The 20,331-nt window shown below is 47.7% G+C and overlaps 1 protein-coding gene across 1 annotated transcript in view; it reads left to right on the top strand.

Annotated features, from left to right (window-relative positions):
• Window positions 1–20,331, top strand: part of OTOG (otogelin) — a 126,639-nt gene that overhangs the window by 45,767 nt on the left and 60,541 nt on the right. The window contains exons 22-29 of the mRNA XM_029061316.2: window positions 4,505–4,612; window positions 10,986–11,124; window positions 11,556–11,690; window positions 13,362–13,508; window positions 14,315–14,434; window positions 17,407–17,523; window positions 17,721–17,877; window positions 19,009–19,035. Coding sequence (XP_028917149.1) covers window positions 4,505–4,612; window positions 10,986–11,124; window positions 11,556–11,690; window positions 13,362–13,508; window positions 14,315–14,434; window positions 17,407–17,523; window positions 17,721–17,877; window positions 19,009–19,035 — 950 coding nt within the window. The remainder of the gene's footprint in view (window positions 1–4,504; window positions 4,613–10,985; window positions 11,125–11,555; window positions 11,691–13,361; window positions 13,509–14,314; window positions 14,435–17,406; window positions 17,524–17,720; window positions 17,878–19,008; window positions 19,036–20,331) is intronic.

The following is a 20,331-nucleotide window of genomic DNA, read 5'->3' as shown; positions in this document are numbered from 1 at the left end:
CCATGTACTATATGCCAAGCACTGTACTAAGCACTGGGGTAGATGCAAGATAATGTCAGACCCAATCCTTGTTCCACATGGGACTCAGAGTCGGGGAGGCGGGGGAGAATGGATAATTAAGTCCCCATTTTACAGATGAGGAAACTGAGGCACAGAGAGGTTAACTCCCAGCTCTGCTGTCAAATAGTTGGACTTCATTTCTCAGTTTTTCCTTCCCAAGTGTTCAGTGCAGTGTGCTGCACCCAGTGAGTGCTCCGTAAATACTATTACTGTTACTGCTGGACAAGTCACTTAACCTCTTTATACCGCGGTGTCCCTATCTGTAAAACAGGAAGGATAATCTTTCCCCTTCTTACCTCACCAAGGCGTCAGGAGGATGAATGAGATGATAGATGTGATAGTTCTTTGGATGAAATACCCTGGATGAACTCCATGGGGATCGCGTTCCTTTCTGATGTCTGTCTCTCGCTTCTAGACTGTGAGCACGTTGTTCAGTAGGGCTCGTCTCTGTTGCCTAATTATACTTTCCAAGTGCTTAGTACAGTGCTCTGCACACAGTAAGCACTCAATAAATACAATTGAATGAATGAACAATTGCTCTCTCGGTGGTGTTGGCGGATTTAGGGAGAGTATGGTGAGCATTTCTCGGATGGTGTTCCCAAAGTCTCTTTCCCACCGTCTCAGTTTATACATTCAATACTGACTACTGGAAAGCATCCAGAAAGAGTCTGTAGTGTTTGATGCTCAACTTTGTTCCTGAATATCAGGAATCTCAATGGGATTTTTGTTGTAAATTCTGAGGTCCTGGTTCTCATTCCAGAGGCTTGGCAGTCCAAGAGTCAAAAATGTTAGCACTGTTTTTATCCTCTGAAAAACCATAGAGATGAAATTTGGTCTTGGCCCTGTGAGCGGGATCCTTCTGTCCGGGCACTCGGCCTGTTCTGGGGGGAGTGGGAGCCAGTGAGAATGACGGTCTGGGACTGTGGCCCAAGAGAAGACAGATTGTTTGAAATGGGAAGAATTGACAAAGACACCTCTGATGCTTTCTGAAGAATGGTTTTTGCTCAACCTCAGGGTCTGGGTCCCTTTCTCTGGCTTCTGAATAACCCTGGAGAGACAAATTGGTTTGGAGGAGGTGCTTTTAGTCACATCCGCAGCGTGGCCTATTAATGGAAAGAGCACTGGCCTGGGAGGAGTGCCTGGGTTCTAATCCCACCTCCCCTACTTGCCTACTGTATAACCCTGGGGCAAGTCACTTCACTTTCCTCAGTTTCCCCATCTGTCAAATGAGAAGTTAATACCTGTTCTCCCTCCTACTTAGATGGTGAGCCCCTTATGGGACATTGAATGTGCCCAACCTGATTATCTTGTAACTACTCAAGTGCTTAGTGAGTGCTTGGTAAGCACTCAACAAGAATATCAGTTGTTATTAATGGAGGGCAGAGGAATGTCAGTGAGCACCTCCCTGAGTGGGTAATGCTCAACACTCGAATCCTCTTCTTTAAACTCCTCTCGTAGTCTGTATATTCCATGTGGGAAAGGATCATGCTTACCACCTCTATTGTATTCTACTCTCCAGAGCGCTTAAGACAGTTCTCCGCACACGGTAAGCACTCGATAAATGGCATTGGTAGATTGATTGATGTGGAGCGAAGAGGCCTGGGGCCTTTGTGTTTGGTTCATTTAAAATCTAGATAAAAATAATATACTAATAATAATTATAATTATGGTATTTGTTAAGTGCTTACTATGTGTCAAACACTTTTCTAAGCTAGAGAGAGATTCTTTGGGACAAGACACTGCCTAAATGAAAGGAATAAGAATAATAATTATGGTATTTGCTAAGTGCTTACTGTGTGCCTAGCACTGTTCTAAGCACCAGGGTAGTTACAAGATAACTAGAATGTCCCACTAGGGGCTCACACTCTTAATCTCCATTTTATAGAAGAGGTAACTGAGGCACAGAGAAGTTAATTGACTTGCCTAAGATCAGACAGCAGACAAGTGGCAGAGCTGTAACCCACGTCCTCTGACTCCCAAGCCCGTTCTCTTGCCACTAAGCCACGCTGCTTCCCGACATTATGAGGGCTACTAATTCCAAAGGTGGATGACTAGTTTGCTGCTTAGCTGCCCATCAGCAAGTCTCTCTGCCTCTGGTTGTGGGAGTGACTCTTAGATTCCCTTAGCTCTTTGTGGAAATAGTTGATCGGAATGGATTACTTGATCCCACACAGGGCACCAACCGGACTGAGCAGTGCAGCTTTTTTTCTCCCAAGTTTACACAGTAGGTAGAACAGGAAGCAGCACGGCCTAATAGATAGAGCCAGGACCTGGGAGTCAGAGGACCTGGGTTTTCATCTCAGCTCTGCCACTTGTCAGCTGCGTGACCTGGGGCAAGTCACTTCACTTCTCTGGGCCTTAGGTGCCTCATCTGTAAAAGAGGGATTAAGACAGTGAGCTCCATGTGGGACATGGATTGGGTCCAACCTGATTATCTTCTATCCACCCCAGTGCTTAGTACAGTGCCTGGAACAGCATAAGTTCTTTACAAATGCCATTAGAAAAAAAAGGAGGCGAAGCCAATCGATCCTCAGAGTTACTCGACTTCCCAACTTGGAAATCCACTGTGGCTAGGTGACTCACCTAGCTTTCTCAGTAACTGTTCAAAGACTGAATGTCTCCTTACAGACTTCGGAGAGTGCCCTGAATAGAAATCCCAGCAGTGTGGTGTTTTCTCTTTGGTCTGGTTTGTTTCTCAGCAACTTTCCTAGGGTTTTATCTTTGGGGTAAGAGCCATAAGAGCTGTAAGAGCTCAGATGTATTGAAGCATCATGGATTAGTGGAAATTCAAATCACTGAATTTCTGGGAGTCAGGAAACTTGGGTTCTCATCCTGGCTCTGCCACTTGCCTGCTGTGTGACCTTGTGGCAAGTTGTTGAACTTCTCTGTGCCTCAGCTTCCTCATCTGTAAATGGAGATTCAATATTTGTACTCCATTTTATTGAAATGTAACTAACCCAGGGCTTAGCACAGTACCTGGCACATAGTAAGTGCTGAACATGTAAACCCTTTATGATTACTTATTATTATCATCCAGAAAGGGAGAACCACAAGCACTGCCTTCTGTTGTGGTAACAATAAGAGCATTTATTGAACGCCCACTGGGTGTGGTGCAGTATGAGAAGCAGCGTGGCTCAGTGGAAAGAGCCCGGGCTTGGGAGTCAGAGGTCATGGGTTCGAATCCCAGCTCCGCCACTTGTCAGCTGTGTGACTGTGGGCAAGTCACTTAACTTCTCTGTGTTATCTCATCTGTAAAATGAGGATTAACTGTGAGCTTCACGTGGGACAACCTGATTCCCCTGTATCTACCCCAGCACTTAGAACAGTGCTCTGCACATAGTAAGCACTTAACAAATACCAACATTATTATTATTATTATTACTAAATGATTAGTAAATTCAAAACAAAAAAGTGATATTCACCCTGCCCAAAAGAAGCTTATCCTCTAAACTCACTGGCCTCCACAATCTTTTTCTTTCAATTTGGGACTCTTTCCCATTAAAACCTGCTGGTAGGTGTATAGGGTCATTGATTTTGAGAGAAATGGAAGTCACTCAGTTGTATTTATTTCACACTTACTGTGTAAATAGCACTGTGCTAAACACTCCTGAGAGTACAGTATGACAGAGTTGATAGGCACATTACTGAAATCAATCAATTGATTTATTGAGTGTTTACTGTGTGCAGTATATTGTACTTAGCTCTCAAGAGAGTACAGTACAATAGTTTTGGTTGACAAAATCCTGGCCTTCAAGGAGCTCTCAATCTATTCGGAAAGACAGGTAGAGATAAATTACAGATAAGGGAAGCGCAAAGAATAAGAAGATGTATATAAGTGTTTGAGCAAGCTGAAGGACAGAGACCTTGTTTAATTCCCACTTCTTTATTCTATCCTAGTGTTTATTACAGTGTTCTGCTCACTGCTAGTGCTTAAATGCTATTACTACTTCTCCTAGGGGATGGGGTGAATATCCAAGTGCTAAAGGAGTAATCGATCAGTCAGTCGTATTTATCGAGCTCGTACTGCGTGGAGAGCACTGAACTACACCCGGAGAATACAATAAAACAGAGTTGGTAGACACGTTCCCTGCCCACAGTGAGTTTCCAGTCTAGATGGGATGCAGGTCCAAAGGCAAAGATGATGCGGAAAGGATGACAAATAGGGTAGGGAGATGAGCATTAGTCAGGGAAGGCTTCTGGGAGGAGAAATGATTTTAGTAGGGAATCAATTAATCGATGGTATTTATTAAGCGCTCACTGTGTGCGGAGCACTGCACTAAGCTCTTGGGAGAGTACGATACAACAGAATTAGCAGACACGTTCCAGCTCACGACGAGCTTACAGTCTAGAGGTAAGCCCACACTCTTGACTGGTAACTCCGTCTCCCTCCCGCCGGTCTCCTGGCCCGCAGTGACCGCCTCTGCCTGCTGTTGTGTCTCATCAGCTTGGTCAGACACGGGGACGAGTGCTTTGTTCCAGAAGAATGCCCCTGCTCGTGGAAAGGGAAGGAATACTTTCCAGGGGACAAAGTCCACTCCTCCTGCCATACCTGGTAAGTAGAAGTCCTTCCTTGGGGATGTGTCATCTCTACCTGCTTTCTGCCAGGCCCTCTCTTACGTCGTTCCTACCTAACTCCTGCAACTATGGTTGCTTGTGTTGTTCTCCCCAGCGAGTGGAGCAACGTGGCCTAGTGGAAAGAGCACTGGTACTGGAGTCAGAGGATCTGGGTTCTAATCCCAGTTCTGCCACTTATCTGCTGCATGATCTTGGGCAAGTCACTTCACTTCACTAGGCCTCAGTTTCCTCATCTGCAAAATGGAGATTCGCTACCAGTTCTCCCTCCTTCTTAGACTGTGAGCCCTGTTTGGAACAGGGCCGTGTCCGATCCGATTACCTTGTATTTACCCGAGAGCTTAGAAAAGTGCTAGTCACTTAGTAAGCACTCAACAAATACCACAATTATTATTATTATTATTATTATGAGTGTGTGTGTGTGTGTACATGTGTATGTACACAGTGAAAGTGAGGGAGGAGCAGTATGGCTTAATGGAAAGAACATGGGCCTGGGAGTCAGGGGACCTGGGTTCTAATCCTGGCTCCTCCACTCGTCTGCTGCATGATCTTGGGCAAGTCACTTAACTTCTCAGGACTTCAGTTTCCTCATCTGTAAAATTGGATTCACTGCCTGTTCTCCCATCTAGTTAGGTTGTGAGTCCCACATGGGCCAGGGACTGTGTCTGATCTGATAATCTTGTATCTACCCCAGTGCTTAGAACAGTGCTTGGCACATAGTAAGTGCTTAACAATTACCATAATTATTATTATTATTGTATCTATCCCTATGCTTAATATTGTGCTTGGCACATACTAAGCACTTAGCAAATAGCATTTTCTTTTATAGAGGGAGTATAATGTCTGAGCCTTGTCCAAAGAGTTATTGTCTCCTCGGGCTCAGGCCTGGCAGTATTCCAGGCAGAAGAGGACTGGGAGTTTATTCATTTAGGAACTAGCTCCTTTGAGTCCTTGGTCCCACTGTGACCAAGGTTTGTTTGCTTCCTATTCCCCAGAACCAATGCCCAATTTTAGCTACCTCACCTCCCTTCTCTCCTTCTAGTTGCCATTGTTTTTACGAGATGTTCTTCCCCTTGACTCTATTTATCGCCATTGTTCTCGTCTGTCCGTCTCCCCCGATTAGACCGTAAGCCCGTCAAACGGCAGGGACCGTCTCTATCTGTTGCCGACTTGTTCATTCCAAGCGCTTAGTACAGTGCTCTGCACATAGTTAGCGCTCAATAAATACTATTGAATGAATGAATCCTTCTATAGCCCAGCCCGCACAATCTGCTCCTCTGGTACTAACCTCTTCACTGTGCCTCGTTCTCACCTGTCCTGCCATCGACCCCTGTCCCAAGTCCTACCTCTGGCCTGGAATGCCCTCCCTCCACACACCTGCCAAACTAGAAGACTTTCCCACCTCAAACCCCTACTGAAAGCTCACCTCCTCCAGGAGGCCTTCCCAGACAGAGCCCCCCTTTTCCTCTGCTTCTCCTCCCTCCCCATCGACCCGACTCCCTCCCTCTTCTCTACTCCCCTCTCTTCCCCACAGTACTTGTGTATATATGTACATATTTATTATTCTATTTATTTTATTAATAATGTGTATGTGTCTATAATTCTATTTATATTGATCCTATTGATGCCTGTCTAGTTGTTTTGTTTTGTTATGTTGTCTGTCTCCCCTCTTCTAGACTGTGAGCCTATTGTTGAGTAGGGATTGTCTCTATCTGTTGCCAAATTGTATTTCCAAGCGCTTAGTACAGGGCTCTGCAAACAGTAAGCACTCAATAAATACGATTGAATGAATGAATGAATGAAAAATGAAAGAGAGGTCAAGGCTCAGATGATTATGTAGTCTTACATTTTTAAGATTTGCTGGTATTATTGCCACTGCTGTCACTGACCCAATAATTCCGTCGAGGTTAGGATCTGCCAACTCTAGACTGTAAGCTTGTTATGGGCAGGGAATGTGTCTGTTTTGTTGTTATATTATACTCTCCCAAGTGCTTAGTACACTGCTCTGCACACAGTAAGTTCTCCATAAATATGATTGACTGACTGACTGCCGAGTTGCCAATTCCATAACGCTGGCAAGCTCCAGATCATAGCAATCCCCTCCAGGGGTAATCTTCTGGGGCTAGAAAAGCAAGTGCACATTTTCCCAGTGTCTGTTCTTTATAACCTCTTAAAGAAGGCCTTGAGAGAAATTGTTTAGAAAAATTCCATCCCTGACCTTCTTAATTTAGCACAAACTCCAGGCCCCAAACCCAATCCTAAATTTGACCTCCCAGAACCCTTGGAGTATGAATTAAGCTCTCCAATCCAGAAGGCCTTTGCACATGGATGTGTGATCTCTGGGCCTTTGATAGTCACCCCATCCTCAACCCCAGAGCACTTATGTACATATCTATAAATTATATATTATGAATTATTTGTATTGCTGTCCATCTCCCCCTCCGGACCTTAAGCTCATCGAGGGCAGAGAATGCGTCTGCCAACTCTGTTGTTTTGAAGGCACATCTCCTTTGAGAGTCTTTCCCTGACTAAGCCCTCGTTTTCTCTTTTCCCACTCCCTTCTGCACTGCTCTTGCCCTTGTATTTGCTCTTTTTATTTACCCCTCCCTCAGTCTCACAGCACTTATATCTGTATCCCTAATTTATTTATTTCTATTAATGTCTGTCTCCCCTTTAAGACTGTAAACTCTTGTGGGCAGAGACTGTGTCTACACTCTGTTATATTGTTATCGCTTAGTTCAGTGCCCTTCAGATAGTAAGGGCTCAACATATATAATTGATTGATTGATATCGCACTGTCCCAAGCACTTATTGCAGCACTCTGCACAGAGTAAGGGCTCGATGAATACCATTGATGATGAGGGCACAAGTGATTGCAGAGTGGCCACCACCTCACGGCTGGTGATTTGGTCCCTTCTGGTAGTTTCCAGAAGCCAGATCTTTTCCCACTTCTCTCCATCCTCTGACCATTTTAGCCCATCAGCTTAGGGCTCTTTCTGACATCATCACCCTGTGCTGAAGGGTGTTGAGATTGAGCTGAGCTCTCTCAGGAGTATAGTCTGAGGACTGCTCCCCTCCCCGACAATTCTCCCTCACCCAACCCCAGAGAACAGCCCTCCCTCAACCGCCCCGCCATTAGCCCCATTACTGAACACTAAAACACCACTCACAGTACAGAGAGTTTTGGTTAGCCCATAGGGGAAAGGAGGCCTTGTCTCCCAACCTTGAAACTATGATGCATAGGAATGACTCCTGGAAGAGATGGGCTCTGGTGGGGGACCTTTGAGGATGGGGTGAACTATGGACTGGCACATTTGAAGGAGCTTGTTGTGGGCAGGGAATATGTCTGATGTTCTAGTGTAATCTCCCAAGAACTTAGTACAGTGCTTTACACACAGTAAGTGCTCAATCAATATGATTGAATTGAAGGAGGAGGGAGTTCCAGGGACCTCTTTGGCCTGGTCAGCTCTGAGCCTTCCTAGGTGGGCTGAGCAAGGACACAGCTTCAGCAGCTGATCTCAGAGCGGATCCTGGAGGCCCAGAGAGAAGCGATGTCTCTCTCCAGATGCCCCAAGAGTCTCAGGTGGGTGGGGGTGGGGGTCGGGGTGGGGGCAAAGGTGTGGTCCCAGGGAGAACAGGAGGGCCAAGGGTAACTTTACCTTTCCCCAATGCAGGAAAGGTTTGCATCCCCCAAACACCTTTCAGTGGTGCTCCACTCACACCTTCGCTGAGTTAAACCGACGGGAGTTCCGCATCTAGCACACGGTCCCGCCTGGCCACCTGACCACCTTCATCTGCCCAGTGGAAAGAGCACGGGCTTGGGAGTTAGAGGATGTGAGTTCTAATCCTGGCTCCTCCACTTCTCTGCTGTGTGACCTTGGGAAACACTGAACTTATCTGTCCCTCAGTTACCTCATCTGTAAAATGGGGATTAAGACTGTGAGCCCCATGTGGGACAACCTGATTACCGTGTATCTACACAAGCACTTAGAACAGTGCTTGGCACATAGTAAGCACTTAACAAATACCATTATTATCATTATCACTATTATTATTATTATCATTATCGGGTCCTCAGTTCCCATCTTCCTCATCCCGAACCCAGAGGACACTCTGGCCAACTGTCGGGTCAGCTTGTGTGCTATCTCTGCTTGGCAGAAAGGTAAATCTGCCCTTGGCCCTCCCAGGGACCCCATCTGTGGGGGTCTCCCTTGTCCACCGGGAGTCTTGGGACTTCTGGAGAGAAATACTACTTCTCTCTGAACTCCCAGGATATGCCCCGAGGTCAGCTGCTGACAGGCTCAGGACTGACAAAACCAAAGAGGTCCCTGGCTCTCCCTCCTCCTTTAAATGTGCCAGACCTCGGCTCATTCAATCCTCAAAGGCGCCCCCAAACTCAGTTCTTCCAGAAGGCACTCATCTATCAACAGTTTCTATTGAGAGCCTACTGTAGGCAGAGCACTGTACTAAAAACCTGAGATAATACAATATAGAGCTGGTCGATATGATCTCTGCTCCCAAGGAGTTTACAGTCTAGCAGGGTAGACAGACACTGAGAAAGTTACAGTAATTACAAAATAGGAAAAGCAGTATGGCCTAGTGGAAAGAGCACAGGTCTGGGAGTCGAATGACCTGGGTTCTAATTCCAACTGTTAAGCACTTAAATACCGTCATCATCAACTCTGCCGCTTGCCTGCTGTGTGATCTCGAGAAGTCTTTAAACTTCTCTGCGCCTCAGTCTTCTCATCCTTAGCATGGGGATTCCAATACCTGTTCTCCCTTCCCTTTAGCCCGTGAGGCCCTTCTGGGACAGGAACCGTGTCTGGACTGATTGTCTTGTATCTATCTCAGCACTTAGTAATAATAATAATAATGTTGGTATTTGTTAAGCGCTTACTATGTGCCGAGCACTGTTCTAAGCGCTGGGGTAGACATAGGGGAATCAGGTTGTCCCACGTGGGGCTCACAGTCTTCATCCCCATTTTACAGATGAGGGAACTGAGGCACAGAGAAGTTAAGTGACTTGCCCACAGTCACACAGCCGACAAGTGGCAGAGGTGGGATTCGAGTCATGAGCCCTGACTCCAAAGCCCATGCTCTTTCCACTGAGCCACGCTGCTTCTCAGTACTTGGCATCTAGTAAGAGCTTAACAAATACTAGTATTATTGTTATTATTACTGGAGGCAGTGGAGTCTAAACATACATATGAGAAAACAGTGTGGCCTAGTAGAAATAGCACAGACCTGAGAGTTTGAGGATGCGAGTTCTAATCCTATCTCTGCCACCTGTCTGGTTTGTGACTTCAAGAAAATCACTTAATGGCTATGTGGCTCAGTGACCTCATCTGTAAAATGAGGAAAAAATGACTTGTTTTCCCTTTCCCTTAGGCTGTGAGCACTTGGGAGAGTACACTAAAACAGATATGGTAGATATGCTCTCTGCCCACAAAGAGTTTACAGTCTAGAGGGAGCTTAGAGTCTGAGGCCCAAAAACTTGGTGCAATAAGCACTCAATAAATAACATCGATTGATTGGAACGCTAGCTTGCAGTTTGAGCCGTGGCTAGGGAGTGGTGAGAAAGAGGCTGTGACAAAGTTCAGTGTGATGGTGGGAGAGATTGTGGCCGTCACATACTTCAGGGCTAGATATGAAGTGAACTGTCCACCCTGTCAATAGGTTCCAGGGCCCTCTGTTTGACCCTGCTTTAGAACCCTGGGACCCAGAAGAGGCCAGGCAAGAGACTTTAAAAATGTATGTGGCCAATGTTGCTCTCTCAAAGGGAGGCCCTTACTAACCGGCTTAGCATAATTAACCTCATTCTAAGCCTCATCTTAAGATTCTTGGGGCTGAAAGTGACTGTTTTCTCCTGTCCTGGTCTTTCCTACAGTATTCTTTGGGCACTCTTCAGATTGGATACAAGGGTAATTACATAGTATATGAGGAGGGGTGGAGTTTGTGATGCGCATGATTTAGGCATGCAGTTGTGGTTATGTCATGAAATAAAAATATCCTTTCACTCCTTTTTGTTTTTCTAACCTTGGATTCTGACAGGAGATGTGTGTGTGTGTGTGTGTGTGTGTGTGTATTTGTGTGAGATCCTTGCTGTTACAAGAAATATGTCTGTGTCTGTCACTCTTGCTGTGACAGGAGATGAATGTATGTGTGATACTTGCTGTGACATGAGATGTGACGGGAGGTGTGTCTCTGTGTGTGTCTGTGGGATATCCCAGCTTGATTGAAGGTAGGATTATGTGTGTGTGTGTGTGTGTGTGTGTGTGTGTGTGAGAGAGAGACAGAGAGAGACAGAGAGAGACAGAGAGAGAGAGTACCATAACGACACCTTCATTTTTCAGCACCTGCCAACATGGGTCATTTCAGTGCACCTTCCACCCATGCGCATCCATCTGCACGACATACGGGGACAGGCACTTCCGTACCTTTGACGGACTCCCATTTGACTTTGTTGGAACGTGTAAAGTGCACCTGGTGAAGGTGAGGGGAAGGGAGTGGGGAGCTTGCTACAAAGCTGGGGAGACTAGACAGGTTTGAGGATCTCAAATCGGTTGGGCTGAGGGAATAGTGGAATTCAGGGTCCAGTTTGATATTAAATTACCTGTAAGCCCAAGGGCGGCCCAGTGGTTCTATTCTACTGAGGCTGTAGGATCCCTAGCCGCATCGTGGGTGGGGAAAGTGGGTTTTTCTTCTGCTGGCCTCTCTGTAGATTCGTGTTCTGTACTCAGTAGGTGCTCAATAAATTGCCCTGATTGATTGGCTTGGCTGAGCGGGATTCAAACTCTCTCCAGCCGTATAGCCACATCTGTTCATCAGTCAATCCCTCATAGTCATAAGATATCTACTGAACCACACATCTTCAACTCTCAGACCGATGGATGAATTGCCTGTTTCCTTTCTCTCCCACTCAGGGGATGTCAGACATCAGTTTCTCAGTCATTATAGAGAATGTGAACTGCTTCAATACTGGAATCATTTGTAGGAAATTTCTTTCCATCAATGTCGGGAAGTCTTTCGTCATCTTTGATGACGACACGGGTAACCCGGTAAGTTCTGTCTTTACTTAGTCTAAGTCAGAAGGGGAGTGGGAGGATGGGGTGGACAGGGTGGAAGGCAGTAATTGCCTCATTTTTTCCTCCTTTTTCCCCCATTCCCTAAAGAAGCGTCAGTTTGAATCAATCAATTGTGTTTATTGAGCACTTAATGTGTGAAGCTCACTTGACTAAGTGCTTGGCACAGTACAGACATGTTCCCGTCCCACAATCAGCTTAACCAGATCAAATCAGAGAAGCAGCTGGGCCTAGTGGATAGACCACAGCCCAGGAAATCAGGAAGATCTGGGTTTTAATTCTGGCTCCACCACTTGTCTGTTCTGTTACCTTGTTTAAGTCAAGTAACTTCTCTGTGCCTCAGTTACCTGATCTATAAAATAGGAATTAAAACTGTGAGTCCCATATAGGACATGGACTGTGTCCAACCTGATTAGTTTGTATTACCCCCAGTGCTTAGTACAGTGCCTGGCCCATAGAAAGTCCTTAATAGGTACCATTAAAAAAGTGTCTAGTGACAGCCTCCCAAGCTTTGGGATGATATTTACCTCTTTGCAAATGAAAGCGTTCTGCACATAGTAGGTGCTCAGAAAATACTATTTACTGATGAATTGATTGAAATGGAGCTCTGGCTTTGATTCTGAGCCCTTCTCCTCTTCCTAAACTCCATGCTGGTGACGATGACATTATATCTTGAACTACTTCATTTTTGACCTGGGCCTAGGAGTCAGAGGACCTGGGTTCTAATCCTGTCACCACCATTTGTCTGACCACGGGCAAGTCACTTAATTTCTCTGGGCTTCAGTTTCCTCATCTGTAAAATGGGGATTCGATCGTGAGCCCCTGTGGAACAGGGAATATGTCCAACCTGATTATCTTTTATCTACCCCTGTGCTTAGTACAGTGCTTGGCACATAGTGCATATTTAACAAGTATCATTAAAAAACAAAACTGTTGCTTCTTCACATCGAGTCCCTTTTTACCCATTGCCTGATTTCTAAACTTGGAGGCCAGGAGGCCCCCAGCGCACCGACATTTATCTCTGGCCATTTCTGGAACTGACCTTTTGTCTCTACCTCACTTCCTCGTAACGCCAACTCTTCTGAAGAGGCATCAGTGGAGCTGAATCGAGCAATAAGTCAATCAAAGGTATATATTGAGTACTTACTGTGTGCAGAGCACTGTACTAAGTGCTTGGAAGAGTGCAATATAACAATAAACAGACATCTTCCTTGCCCACCACGAGCTACAGTCTAGAGGGGAAGACAGACATTAATAAATAAACTACAGCTATGTACATAAATGCTGTGGGATTGGGGGGGGGGATGAATAAAGGGAGCAAGTCAGGGTGACGCAGAGGGAGTAGGAGAAGAGGAAAGAAGGGCTTAGTCAGTGAAGCCCTCTGGGAGGAGATGTGCCTACAGTAAGGCTTTGAAGTGGGAGGAGAGTAATTATCTTTTGGATTTGAGGAGGGAGGACATTCCAGGCCAGAGGTAGGATGAGAGAGATGGGTTGGTGGTGAGATAGACGAGATCAAGTTACAGTGAGAAGGCTGCCATTAGAAGGAGCAAATTGTGTGATGTGGCATGCTGTGGCTCGGGGCTGGCCTCTTGACACTGGGCGGCCTGGATCTCGGTGGGCCAGGAGTGACAAGCTGTTCCCGGGCAGGGCCCGGGCAGCTTCTTAGCTGAGGAGCAGCAGGTCCGTGTCTGGAAAGCCGGGTTCTTCACGCTGGTGCATTTCCCCCATGAACACGTCACCCTCCTGTGGGACCAGGGGACGACCGTCCACATCCAGGCCGGGCCTCGGTGGCAGGTGAGCAGGGCTGGGGACTTGGGAATTTTGGCTCCTGCTCTAGGTCTCTGTTGAGGGGGGCATCAACTGAGACGAGACGGTCATTGCAGTCTAGTTGATGGGGGTCACTCCCACCCAGGATCTCCCCAAGGAGCCCAGGTAGCCCGGGGCCAGAACCTGGTTCCAGTTGGTTCTGTTAGTCACCAGGGCCCGGGGCGGAGGGCGGAGGACCCAGTGGAAGGGACAGAAGGAGCAGTTATAGTTACCTGACTCCTAACTTTTGTTCAAGCACAACCTGTCCAGGACAGGAATGAGAGGCTTGGCAGGGGCGAGGAGAGGGAGAGCTGGCGGAGAAGAGATTCAGGAGGAGGTGAAGAAAAGAAGCAGTGTGGCCTTGTGGAAACAGCATGGGCCTGAGGGTCGGAGTATCCGAGTTTTAATCCAGGCTCTGCCACTTGTCTGCTCTGTGACCTTGGGCAAGTTACTTCTCTTCTCTGGGCCTCAGGTCCCTCATCTGTAAAATGGGGTAAACCTGTGAGTCCAATGTGGGACTTGGACTGTGTCCAACTTCATTAGCTTGTATCTACTCCAGTGCTTAGTACAGTGCCTGGCATGTACTAAAAGCTGAACAAGCCACTATAAAAAAAGAAGGAGAGAGGGGAAGAGAGGGCAGCCTAGGGTTGGTTGGGGTTCAGGGAGACATTTGGGCAAACCGTCAGTCAGGTTGGATCTGCAAGCCTGGCAGTTTTGCACCCCCTTTCCAGGAACTCTAACCCAGCTGACCTGAACGGGTGACCCCATCGCTGGCCTACCCTCTCTCATTCCAGGGAGAGCTGTCAGGGTTGTGTGGAAATTTTGATTTGAAGACAGTCAACGAGATGAGGACCCCAGAGAACTTTGACTTGACAAATGCCCAGGAGTTTGGGAGCAGCTGGGCTGCAGGTGAGGTGAGTGTCTGACATCGGAATACTGTGTTAAGCGTTTGGGAAAGTACAGTATAACAGAGTTAGTAGACACAGCAGAATGGTTTTCTGTTTAAGCACGGCAAACATCCGAATTTTATCTCTAACTCAGACCCCGACAAGGAGATGGCTCCCTAAGTGAACTTTGCTGGCCCCTTGATTGGCCAAACTCAGATCTCAGGTGTGATCGTCTGGAAGCAGGGAGAGGCTAAGAGGGTTTGTGGGGGTGGTGTTTGAAGCTTTGTGGCCTACTGAGAGAAATCCGGGGCTGGGAGTCAAGGCCCTTGGGTCCTTGTCCCAGCTCTGCCTCTGGCCTGCTGGGTAACCTCTGTGGACCTCAGTTTCCTTATCTGTAAAATGGGCAAAAATAAGTTTGCCTCTAGACTGTAAGCTCACCTCTAGACTGTAAGCTCATTGTGGGCAGGGAAGTGTCTGTTTACTGTTATAGCATACTCTCCCAAGCGCTTCGTACAGCATTGTGCACACAAAGCCTAGGTGAAAGAGAACAGGTTTGGGAGTTAGAGGACCTGGGTTCTAATCCCAGCTCTGCCACTTCCCTGTTATGTGATGTTGGGCAAGTCACTTCTGTTGTGTGACGTTGGGCAAGTCACTTTATAGTCTCTGTGCCTCAGTTCCCTTATCCCAGAATCAATACCTATTCTCCCTCCTACTTAGATTGTGAGGCCCGTATAATAATGGCCACGCCCATGTCACCCCCAACCTAAAAAAAACAAAACCATCCTTTGACGCCATGGTTCCCTTCTGTTATCGCCCCATCTGCCGTCTACCATTCCTCTCCAAACTCCTTGGGCGAGTTGTCTACAGCCGCTGTCTCTAATTCCCGTCCTTCAATTCTCTGCTTGAACCCCTCCAATCTTGCTTCCATCCCCTTCGCTCCACAGAAACTGCCCCCTCAGAGGTGCCTAATGATCTTCTTGCCAAATCCATCAGTCTCTACCCCACCCTAATCCACCTCAACCTCTCAGCTGCCTTCGACCCTGTGGACCACCCCCTTCTCCTGTAAATCTTATCCAAACTTGGCTTCGCTGACTCTGTCCTCTCTTGGTTCGCCTCTTATTTCTCTGGCCTTTCATTCTCAGTCTCCTTGGAAGACTTTCCTCTGTCTCCCACACCCTATCAGTAGGAATCCCTCAAGGTTGAGTTCTGGTTCCCCTTCTCTTCTCCATCTACACCCACTCCCTTGGAGAACTCATTCGCTCCCATGGCTTCAACTACCATCTCTATGTAGATGATACCCAAATCTACATCTCCAGTCCTGATCTCTCTTCTTCTCTCCAGACCCGCATTTCCTCCTTCCTTCAAGACATCTACTTGGATGTCCTCCTGTCATTATTATTATATTGATTTATTATATTGAATTATATTATATTGCTGATGTCCCAGCCTCCTGTCTCTCCCCACTCCAGTTCATATTCCACTCTGCTGCCCAGATCATTTTTCACCTCACTCCTCAAAAAACTTCAGGGGTTGCCCATCCACTTCAGCAACAAACAAAAACTCCTCACCATTGGCTTTAAAGCACTCCACCACCTTGCCCCCTCCTACCATACTTTGCTTCTCTCCTACAACCCAGTCCCCACACTTCAGTCCTCTAGGGCTAACTTTCTCAATGTGCCTTGCTCTCGTCTGTCTTGTTGCCGAACCCTTGCCCACATCCTACCTACTGAGAGCTCACCTCCTCCAAGAGGCCTTCCCAGACTGAGCTTCCCCTTTTCCCTCTGCTCCCTCTGCTCCCTCTCTGCCCCCCCCCTTCACCTCCCCTCAGCTAAGCTCCCTTTCCCCCCTTTCCCTCTGCTCCTCCCCCTCTCCCTTCCCCTCCCCTCAGCACTGTGTTCATTTGTATATATTTTTATTACCCTATTTATTTTGTTAATGAGGGGTACATCCTCTTGATTCTATTTATCGTCATTAAGTTGTTTGTTTTTGTCCGCCTGTCTCCCCCGATTAGACTGTAAGCCCGTCGATGGGCAGGGATTGTCTCTATACGTTGCCGAATTGTACATTCCAAGTGCTTAGTACAGTGCTCTGCACATAGTAAGTGCCCAATAAATACTATTGAATGAATGAATCCTACCTCTGACCTGGAATGCCCTCCCTCCTCAAATCCTACAATTACTCTACCTCCGTTCAAAGCCTTACTGAAGGCACATCTCCTCTAAGAGGTCTTCCCAAACTAAGACTCCTCCTTTCCTCATTTCCCACTCCCTTCTGCATCACCCTGTGACTTGCTCCCTTTGCTTTTCCCCCCACCAGGCCCACAACACTTAGGTACATATCCATAATTTATTTGTATTGATGACTGTCTTCCCACCTTTAGACTGCCAGCTCGCTATGGGTAGGGAAAGTGTTTATTTATTGTTGTAGTGTACTCTCCCAAGTGCTTAGTACAGTGCTTTGCATACAGTAAGTGCTCAATAAATACGCTAGAATGAATGAATGAATAATAATAATAATAATGACTGTGGTATTTAAGCACTTACTAGGTACCAGGAACTGTATAGAGTTCTCGAGTAGTTACAAGCTAATTGGGTTGGACACAGTCCCTGTCCCACATTCATTCATTCAATAGTATTTATTGAGCGCAGTTCAGTCTTAATCGCCAATTTAAAGATGAGGAAACTGAAACGCAGAGCAGTTAAGTGACTTGCCCAAAGTCACACAACAGACAAGCAGCAGAGCTGGGATTAGAACCCAGGTCCTCTTACTCCTAGGCAGTGCTCTTTCCACTAGGCCACCCTGTTTCGTGTGGGACCTGATTATACTTTATCTACCCCAGTGTTTAACTCAATGCTTGATACATAGTACGTGCCCGACAAATGCCACTGTTATTATTATCACCGGCTTGGTGCCAAGAAAGCACTTAGAGGCAATATGATTATGAATAACCTCAGGGCAAGAGCAGCAGGGAGGGCCCATGGGGTTGTGTCTCTCCCCAGTGCGTGGACGGCTCTGATACCCGGGACCCCTGCGGCCTGAACCCGCTCCGGGAGCCGTTTGCCAAGAAGGAGTGCGGCCTTCTGCTCGGCGAGGTGTTTGAGATTTGCCACTCCGTGGTGAGTACAGCCGGTGGGGACCAGAACAGAGGAGGGGGTGACTCGAGTCCCCTCCGGACCCCGGAAGGCCGCGCCAATGGACCCGGGCCGAGACAGCCCCAACCCCGGGGGGCCCCAGACTGCCGGCCTGAGACGAGGTTGACGTCACAGAAGCTGGTTTGGTGATTTCCCGTCACGGTCGTGTTTATGTCCTTCAGGTCGATGTCACCTGGTTTTATTCAAATTGCTTGACAGACACATGTGGTTGTAACCGAGGGGGCGACTGCGAATGTTTCTGTACAAGCGTTTCGGCCTACGCGCACCAGTGCTGTCAGCACGGCGTCTCCGTGGATTGGCGCTCCCCTAGGGTCTGCCGTAAGTGTCTGCAGGCCGAGCAGTTGTGGGGTAGGGGGGACCCGCCTAGACGGGCTCAGCACTAGCTTTTCCGGTGAGTCCCACGGGCCAGATAACCCCTGATAATAATGGTAATGATAATAATAATTATGGTATTTAAGCGTTTACTATGTTCCAGACACTGTACTAAGTGCCAGGGTGAATACAAGCAAATCAAATTGGGCACAGTCCTTGTCCCACATGGAGCTCACAGTCTTTATCCTCATTTTACCATTGAGATGAGTGAGGCCCACAGAAATGAAGTGACTTGCCCGAAGTCGCACAGCAGTCAAGTGGTGGAACTGGGATTAGAACCCATGACCTTCGGGCTCCCAGGCCCATGCTCTATCCACTACACCCTGCTGCTGTTCTTCCTTCCTTCCCCCCAACTTTTTTATCTTTAAATGGTATAGGTTAAGTGCTTACTATGTTCCAGACACTATAGTGAGCACTGGGAAGATGCAAGTTAACCAGGTTGGACACAGTCCATGTCCCAGTCTGCCCTGGGAAGACTGGAACGACGCCCGGCATAGTGCATAGAGCATGCTCCGGGGAGTCAGGAGGACCTGGGTTCTCATCCACACTCTGCCACTCGTCTGCTGTGTGACATTGGGCAAGTCTCTTAACTTCTCTGTGCCTCAGTTTCCTCAGCAAATGGCGATTAAGACTGTGAGCTCCATGCGGGACAGGGACGGGGACCAACCTCATTAGCTCGTATCTACCGCGGCGCTTAGCCCGATGCTTGACACATAAACAAATAACATCGTCGTGCCTGGGTGGGTTGGGGGTCCCCTCTTGCTCCTCCACCCCTAGAGACCAGTAGTTTCAGGAGAGGTAGGTAGAGACCCCCGGAGGAATGGCTGTACCACTCAGAGGGTGCGGGGCAACCCTGCAAGGCAGCCCAGTGGCCAACCTGGCTACCGGGCTGCCCTGTGGCCAACCTGGGCCTGCTCTGGGCCTTGAAGAGCCTTCTCTGGCGAAGGAAGGGTCAGGCCGGGACCCGGACTCCTGGACCCAGGGCCCAGGGTTGCGCAGGATTTCAGGCTCCTAGAAAACCCCGCTGTGTTGAGATTCCCCAGCTCTCAGGAGACGTGTGTTCTCTTTCTGTTTCAGCTTACGACTGCGAATACTTTAACAGAGGTAAGTCAGCCCCGCCTCGCCTAAACCGGCCGCCGCTGCCACAGATTAGGGGCCGTCGTCCGCCCCGACCACGACGGCTGGCTTCCGAAACCGACTCCCAAAGCTGGCGACGTTAGCGGGAGGGAGGTGTGGGAAGGAGGAGAGGCTCTGGGAGAGGGCAATCAATCAATCAATCAGTCAATCGTATTAATTGAGCGCTTACATGTGCAGAGCACTGTACTAAGCTCTTGGGAGAGCACGGTACGACAGAATTAGCAGTCACCTTTCCTGCCCACATCTAGGGGAAGTGAAAGATCAGACGGTGTCCAACCTCATCACCTTGTATCTTCCCCAGTGCTTGGTGCAGTGTGCGGCTCATAGTTAGCACTTAATAATAATAATGTTTGTATTTGTTAAGCGCTTACTATGTGCAGAGCACCGTTCTAAGCGCTGGGGGAGATACAGGGTAATCAGGTTGCCCCACGTGAGGCTCACGGTTAATCCCCATTTTACAGATGAGGTCACTGAGGCCCAGCGAAGTGACGTGACTCGCCCACAGTCCCACAGCTGACAAGTGGCAGAGCCGGGATTCGAACCTGTGACCTCTGACTCCCAAGCCCGGGCTCTTTCCACTGAGCCACGCTGCTTCTCTACCATAGTTATTATTATTGTTACTTAAAAGAGCAGGCCTGCCGCAAGCAGCACCACAGCAGGCTGGGTGAATGTAACCAATCTGGGGGCTCTGGGCAGCCCTTCATTTCAATGGCTGGTTTGTTTACGCAACTCCAAACACTGATTTGTTGATTTTACTTACTCCAACCCAGCGCCGACACTTTGCTCCTTCAACGCCAACCTTTTCGCTGTACCTTGATCTCGCCTCTCTCGCCACCAATCTGTCGCCTACATCCTCCCTCTGGCCTGCAGCTCCCTCCCCTTTCATACAGCAGTCCACCAATCAATCGATCGGTTGTATTTACTGAACACTTACTGTGCAGAGAATTATACTGAGCGCTTGGAGAGTACAATATAACAGAGTTGATAGATATGTTCCCTGCCCACAGTGAGCTTACAGTCTAGAGGGAGAGACAGACATTAATATAAACACAGAAATTAAAGATATGTAATAATAATAATAATGTTGGTATTTCATAAGTGCTTACTATGTGCAGAGCACTGTTCTAAGCACTGGGGTAGATACGGGGTAATCAGGTTGTCCCATGACTCTTCCAAGAGGCCTTCCCTGACCAGGATCTAATAATGATATTAATAATTAATAATAACAATCGGGGCATTTGTTAAGCACTTACTAATTACTAA

The sequence above is a fragment of the Ornithorhynchus anatinus genome, chromosome 3, assembly GCF_004115215.2.
Source record: "Ornithorhynchus anatinus isolate Pmale09 chromosome 3, mOrnAna1.pri.v4, whole genome shotgun sequence".
NCBI classification, from domain to species: Eukaryota; Metazoa; Chordata; class Mammalia; order Monotremata; family Ornithorhynchidae; genus Ornithorhynchus; species Ornithorhynchus anatinus.
This window is presented reverse-complemented; position numbering and strand designations above follow the sequence as displayed.